This window comes from Cucurbita pepo, unplaced genomic scaffold (assembly GCF_002806865.2).
Source record: "Cucurbita pepo subsp. pepo cultivar mu-cu-16 unplaced genomic scaffold, ASM280686v2 Cp4.1_scaffold000539, whole genome shotgun sequence".
In the NCBI taxonomy this organism is placed as follows: Eukaryota; Viridiplantae; Streptophyta; class Magnoliopsida; order Cucurbitales; family Cucurbitaceae; genus Cucurbita; species Cucurbita pepo.
Window position 1 is genome coordinate 15575 of NW_019646767.1, and position 6348 is coordinate 21922.

General features: G+C 38.0%; 3 protein-coding genes across 4 annotated transcripts in view; 1 reads left to right on the top strand and 2 right to left on the bottom strand.

The window, feature by feature from the left end:
- The window catches only part of LOC111785529 (cystathionine gamma-synthase 1, chloroplastic-like), a 9267-nt gene extending 7678 nt beyond the window's left edge, over positions 1–1589 (top strand). The window contains exons 8-12 of the mRNA XM_023665919.1: positions 131–217; positions 381–488; positions 806–901; positions 1010–1128; positions 1246–1589. Coding sequence (XP_023521687.1) covers positions 131–217; positions 381–488; positions 806–901; positions 1010–1128; positions 1246–1369 — 534 coding nt within the window. The 3' untranslated portion in view covers positions 1370–1589. The remainder of the gene's footprint in view (positions 1–130; positions 218–380; positions 489–805; positions 902–1009; positions 1129–1245) is intronic.
- Positions 1590–2524: 935 nt separating this feature from the next.
- Positions 2525–5107, bottom strand: LOC111785530 (uncharacterized protein At5g39570-like). 2 transcript variants are annotated; one of them, XM_023665922.1, is made up of 3 exons: positions 3933–5107; positions 3828–3845; positions 2525–2832 (listed from the first exon to the last, which is right to left on the bottom strand). In XM_023665922.1, the coding sequence occupies exons 1-3, from the start codon at positions 5040–5042 to the stop codon at positions 2785–2787; spliced, it is 1176 nt and encodes a 391-aa protein (XP_023521690.1). In that variant the 5' UTR covers positions 5043–5107; the 3' UTR covers positions 2525–2784. The 2 variants fall into 2 exon arrangements, with proteins under 2 accessions (XP_023521690.1, XP_023521689.1); XM_023665921.1 differs by lacking the exon at positions 2525–2832 and having other exon boundaries at positions 3521–3845.
- Positions 5108–5390: 283 nt separating this feature from the next.
- On the bottom strand, positions 5391–6318 carry LOC111785527. The gene is made up of 4 exons (XM_023665917.1): positions 6241–6318; positions 5989–6138; positions 5582–5773; positions 5391–5513 (listed from the first exon to the last, which is right to left on the bottom strand). The coding sequence occupies exons 2-4, from the start codon at positions 6118–6120 to the stop codon at positions 5412–5414; spliced, it is 426 nt and encodes a 141-aa protein (XP_023521685.1). The 5' UTR covers positions 6121–6138; positions 6241–6318; the 3' UTR covers positions 5391–5411.
- Positions 6319–6348: the final 30 nt, after the last annotated feature.

Here is a 6348-nt window from a genome sequence, read left to right on the forward strand (position 1 = left end):
TTTTTTTTTTTTTTTTTTTTTTTTTTTGGTTTTATTACTCGAGGAATCGGGATTTGAATTATTAATCACTTAAGAGTTTTGTGAGCATTTTTTCCCCTAACAATGGAATTTACCAAGCATTGTCTTTTAGGTCCTTGCTGGTTGTGTAAGTGGTTCTCTGAAACTGGTTTCCGAGATTCGGAATCTTCATCATGTGATAGGTGGTGCCTTAAATCCAGTGAGTCATTCTCTTATGCTGTTTAATTTTCCATCTTTCACTTATTGGTTGTGGAGTAACGGTTCTTGATGATTGAATGTTCCATTGGTTTCCTGCGCTCATTTTAACCATTTTTTGCGCCAAGCCCTACTGTCTAATTAATTGCTATTTCTTCATCCTACAGAATGCTGCTTACTTAATTATACGAGGCATGAAGACGTTGCATCTTCGTGTTCAGCAGCAGAATTCCTCAGCTCTTAGGATGGCAAAGCTTTTAGAGGCTCATCCTAAGGTATGCCATTTAATTTATCCAGCTGCATATTGTTTCATACGTTTAATTTACTACCCACTAATAGACCAAGGCAGTACAAAGGAACAAAAGTAAGATTCATTATTGAACCTTTAATTCTAAAAGTTATGAAGCTTTGGGGCATCTAATAGCAAGGATTTAATTATAAATCAGTGGTATGCGTTGCATGTTCCTCTGGAGAAATTAACCAATGTCGCATATTGACACCGAGTTCAATTTATACATTAACTGGATACAATTGTCTGCTTGCAAATTCATTTACATTGGATGTGACAAAATTATGTCTCTACTGTCTGCAGATCAAATGTGTTTATTACCCTGGACTGCCTAGTCATCCCGAGCACAATCTTGCTAAAAGGCAGATGACTGGTTTTGGGGGCGTAGTTAGCTTCGAGGTAAGAAAACGACTGATGATCCATCTCATCATTTGAAGGGTCTATTCCTGTAGCCTTTTACCCCACCTCCACCATGTTTGTTTCATTAGTTTCTTCATTCTGGTGCAGGTTGATGGCGATATAACGACCACCATAAAATTCATTGACTCATTGAAAATACCATATATTGCTCCATCATTTGGTGGGTGCGAGAGTATCATAGACCAGCCGGCTATAATGTCATATTGGTAAATATACAATTCTTGACTTTTGACGCCTTTGTTTAGTAGGAGAATGAATACGTATTTATGCTTTTATGTGGGTGGTGGAAGTATTTTAACCTTTTGGTAATGGAAATGGAATAGGGATCTTAATCAGACAGAGAGGCTGAAGTATGGGATAAAGGACAACTTGGTGCGCTTCAGCATTGGAATTGAAGACTTTGAGGATTTGAAGGCTGATATTCTGCAGGCTCTTGATGCCATTTAAAGCCTAAGCACTGCTCCATTCCAAAAACAGATAATCAAGTCCTCTATCTGTTTATTTATCATCATCTTGCTTTGGTCTTGAGTGGTTGGTGCGTCGATTGAATCCCTTATCCCCATTCCCTCAGGAACAAAAAAATAAACTCAGACAGACATTGTTCTTATTTTCTTTGACAAAAGACTTTATTTTTTACACTACTGAAATATGGTCGTTACTATATGCATGACTGGTAGAAAATTGAAAATTCTTTTAAATCATTTCAAAATGATGTCACAAGCTTAAACATTCATTAATAATATTAACATAGTGTATGGTAAGATTCAATGCATTGTCTTTGTATCTGTATGAAAATGGTAAAAACACAATCATCCCATCTTGATAGGATGTTCGACAAAGGCTTGAAAATGGTTATGGTCCTTGTCCATTGCATTTCAAATATTAGTGAGATATCTACATTTTTAATTATTTTAAAAATTGTATTGCATTAGTTCTAATTAAGTTTTATAAAAAATTGGATCGATATCATTGCAAGTGTTCAATTATCTACATTTGTGATTTCAACCTAACATTTGTGATCCAACCTTGTAGGTTGAAATATGCTCGTTTTGAAAATTTTGAATTCTTTGAATATTTAGTTGAGTTTACTTCACTAAGGTCTGCATCAATTAAGGTTGAATTATGCTCAAAATTTGAATTTTTTGAATATTTAATTTATTTTTTAATATTGTTCACTAAGGTCTTGAATATTTAGTTCACTAAGGTCTGCAAATGTTAAAATCCATTGATTAACACATATATCATTTATTCATTTGAAGATAGAAAGAAATTTTTGTTCCTTCATTAATCAATCTTACATGTTATTTATCTCATCACCTATAGATCAACACCTATAGATCAACGCCATTTTTCCTAGGTATAAACGTCGTTGATTCTTTTAATAAAAATTTCGGAATAATTACTAGCATGCTAGGATTATAGATGTTCCTTAATGAGTGGCAAATCCCGAAAGGTAACCATCCCCTGAACACCTCTAATTATGAATTAGAACCCTATTTGTAGACGGAAATTGAAGGCACCCATGATGTAAAACACCTCTAATTATAAATTAGAACGTAATTTTAGCAGGAGATTAAAAATGTCCCAATAAAAACAAGAACAAGAACAGAAAAATTATCAAAGCATCATCATAAGCTTGATTCAAGTATAGAAGTAGATGGATAAAGTTATGTCCCAAAACCATCAAACAAACAAACAAAAAAAAAAAACACACACACACACAAAGCATTCAACAGTTGATCATGCAAACAAAGCATAACACAGCACAGTTGGATGAGCGGAGAAGCAGCCAATGTGGGTATCCCAACCTTTTATTTAGTGCCAATTTGAGAACGCCCATCGGCCATCACTCACTCACTCACTCACTCATCCTCATAGTTCCTGCGGTGGTGATGGTGGCGGCGGCTGTCCTCGTCATATTGCATTAGTTCTAATTAAGTTTTATAAAAAATTGGATCAATATCATTGTAAGTGTTCAATTATCTACATTTGTGGTCCAACCTTGTAGGTTGAATTATGCTCGTTTTGAATTCTTTGAATATTTAGTTCAGTTCACTAAGTCTGCATCAATTAAGGTTGAATTATGCTCAAAATTTGAATTTTTTGATATTTAGTTCATTTTTGAATATTTAGTTCACTAAGGTCTTAACGCATATATCGTTTGAACCAAGAGAGATTTTGTTTCTCAATTGATTTATTCATTTGAAGATAGAAAGAAATTTTTGTTCCTTCATTAATCAATCTTACATGTTATTCATCTCATCACCTATAAATCAACACCTATAGATCAATGCCATTTTTCCTAGGTATAAAAGTCATTGATTCTTTTAATAAAAATTTCGGAATAATTACTAGCATGATAGGATTATAGATGTTCCTTAATGAGTGGCAAATCCTGAAAGACAACCATCCCCTGAACACCTCTAATTATGAATTAGAACCATCCCCTAAGCACCTCTAATTATGAATTAGAACCTTATTTTAGTAGACGAAAATTGAAGGCACCCATGACGTAAAACACCTCTAATTAACCTCTAATTATAAATTAGAACGTTATTTTAGTAGGAGATTAAAAATGTCCCAATAAAAACAAGAACAAGAACAGAAAAATTATCAAAGCATCATCATAAGCTTGATTCAAGTATAGAAGTAGATGGATAAAGTTATGTCCCAAAACCATCAAACAAACAAACAAAAAAAAAGACACACATACAAAGCATTCAACAGTTGATCATGCAAACAAAGCATAACACAGCACAGTTGGATGAGCGGAGAAGCAGCCAATGTGGGCATCCCAACCTTTTATTTAGTGCCAATTTGAGAACGCCCATCGGCCATCACTCACTCACTCACTCACTCACTCATCCTCATAGTTCCTGCGGTGGTGATGGTGGCGGCGGCTGTCCTCGTCAGAATCACCACCCTGCAATCACAAAAACCCACAAAATTAATACCACAAAACAAATCTTATCATCTTCATTTTGAATTGAGTGAAGTGAGCTTAGCTTACGTATTTCTTGCGCCCATATCCCTCTTCCCCATACGCATACTCACGCTCCTCGTCCTCCGCGTAGCTTGGCTTCCTGTAATCCTCCTCCTCCGACCGCCCATAGCTCGGCCTCATCCGCTCCTCATCCCCATAATTTGGCCTCTCATACTTCTCCCTTCTATACCCAGAACTCTCATACTCCTGCTTCCCATACCCCCCACTCCCCTCTTCTTCCCCATAACTCTGTTTTCGCCCGGATCCGTACTCTTCAGTCTCCGACTGCCTCCGGTACCCACCAGACCCATACGACTCCGATTCCCCCTCCTCTCTCCGCCCATACCCACCACCAGATCCGTAAGACTCCGATTCCTGTTTCCGCCCATACCCACCAGATCCATAAGAATCCGATTCCTGTTTCCGCCCATAACCACCACCGGATCCGTAAGAATCCGATTCCTGTCTCCCCCCATAACCACCAGACCCGTAAGAGTCCGATTCCTGTCTCCCCCCATAACCACCAGACCCGTAAGAATCCGATTCCTGTTTCCGCCCATACCCACCACCAGATCCGTAAGAATCGGATTCCTGTCTCCCCCCATAACCACCAGACCCGTAAGATTCCGATTCCTGTTTCCGCCCATACCCACCAGATCCGTATTCTTCAGATCCGTAAGACTCCGATTCCTGTTTCCGCCTATACCCACCAGATCCGTACTCCTGTTGCTCCGACTCCGATTTCCGACCATATCCTTCAGATCCGTACTCGGATCCACTTTGCTGGTACCCATAAGCCGGCTGGGGCCTAGCAGACTCATAACCACCAGATCCGTATTCTTGTTCCACAGGACGAGGCGGAGCACCATAAGAATGAGGCTTAGGGCGGGAGTAACTGCTGTACTCAGCCTGGAGGGCGTCGTCGCCATAAGCTGAGGGCTGGGCATTGGATTCAAACTGGGGACGCTCGTAATCAAACTCGTTATCGTTGCCAGCAGAGTGCGGGTAGCAGGTATCTTCGCAGGGCGAAATTGGACGGCCATATGTCAGAAATAGGTCAAATCCTCCGCCGTAGGGCGTCGGATCGTACTCGTCGAAGTCATCCACCGCCTCATCGTCCCTCGTGTAGTACGGCATCGTGAAATCTCGTCGATCTGGAAGGAACTGCTTTGGATGAATCTATTGCGAGAGGAAGAACGATCTCAAATTGGGAATTTAAGTACTGAAATGGAATTCGGATTATCCGTGACTATACGGCGTCGTTTCGTCCTTTTAGGATAGGACAGCTGGTTGGTTACGCGTATTAGTCAACGCTCTCTCATATAAAGCCTTTGACTTTTTTATACAACACCAAAATGANAATACAACACCAAAAAATAATTTCCATTTAATTATTTATGGAAAATAATATTCTAAATTACATTAATAATTAAATTTTAAAATAAAATAAATAATAACATTATGGTATAAAAAACAAATTATGGTATAAAAAAAATGTAAGAGATATTAGGCATTCTTGCTTTGCTTCTCCTTCTTGTATTTGGTGTAATCCAAAACCAAATTTTGTGTAAAATCTCTCATACTTTCCTTCATCATTCCCTCCAATCCCTACGAATAACGATCAAATTAGCTAGCTTTTATGAAAATTATGAGCGTTAATGGATCGAGGTGAGTACCTTTTCTGCAAATGGCTGAAGAAAATCAGCGGGTATGGGTGAATCAAAGCTGTGAAGATCGAGAATCAAATGATTTCTCAGCACACTTTTTGATTCTGATTCTGTTCTAACGGCATACGTCGCTCCTTTTACACTGATTCTGAACATTTGCGGCTTGAAATCTTTGCCCATTCCCCTCACCTCCCATCTCATCTGATGATTTTTCATTTAAATGTTAATATCTAGATATTTGCCTTCCATTACTGCGTACTATAACTATCTGCGTACTATAACTATCATATTTGTCATTTTATTATAGACAAATATCTTGTATCTATTTATTGTTCTTAGGTTTGTAATTTATGTTAATATCCATATAGGTGCAGTGGTTTCCATAAATATTTTCAGGTAAGTTGAGAATTGCATACCATTTGAAGGTCAAGAAATTTAGCGACATGGCGAGGAATATGAATAGGGTAATCTTTGGCGGAGCTTCTGCAACTTAGTCTCACGTCAACTACAGGGCTAAGCTTGAGGAATAGCAATTGAAAAGATGGCATTTCGACTCTCCATTCACCCTTCATCGAAACAAACAATATCATATCATTATTACAAACACGAAGAGATTCAAACAACAGCAACAACACCGATAAAAAAAAAAATAATAATAATAAAAAAACCTTGCTTAATTTTTCACTTTTTCCCGAAAAAGTAGCTCTCAACAATCGATCTTCGTCTCCAATATATTCATCAAACGAAGCCTGCGACGATAAACACGATTTGAAGAA

Coding starts and splice junctions, on each gene's coding strand:
- LOC111785527 (XM_023665917.1), bottom strand. CDS start 6,120: ATGCCATCTTTTCAATTGCTATTCCTCAAGCTTAGCCCTGTAGTTGAC. Junction 5,774..5,988: donor AATTTCTTGACCTTCAAATG/GTATGCAATTCT, acceptor AAAAATCATCAG/ATGAGATGGGAGGTGAGGGG. Junction 5,514..5,581: donor TTCAGCCATTTGCAGAAAAG/GTACTCACCTCG, acceptor CGTTATTCGTAG/GGATTGGAGGGAATGATGAA.
- LOC111785530 (XM_023665922.1), bottom strand. CDS start 5,042: ATGCCGTACTACACGAGGGACGATGAGGCGGTGGATGACTTCGACGAG.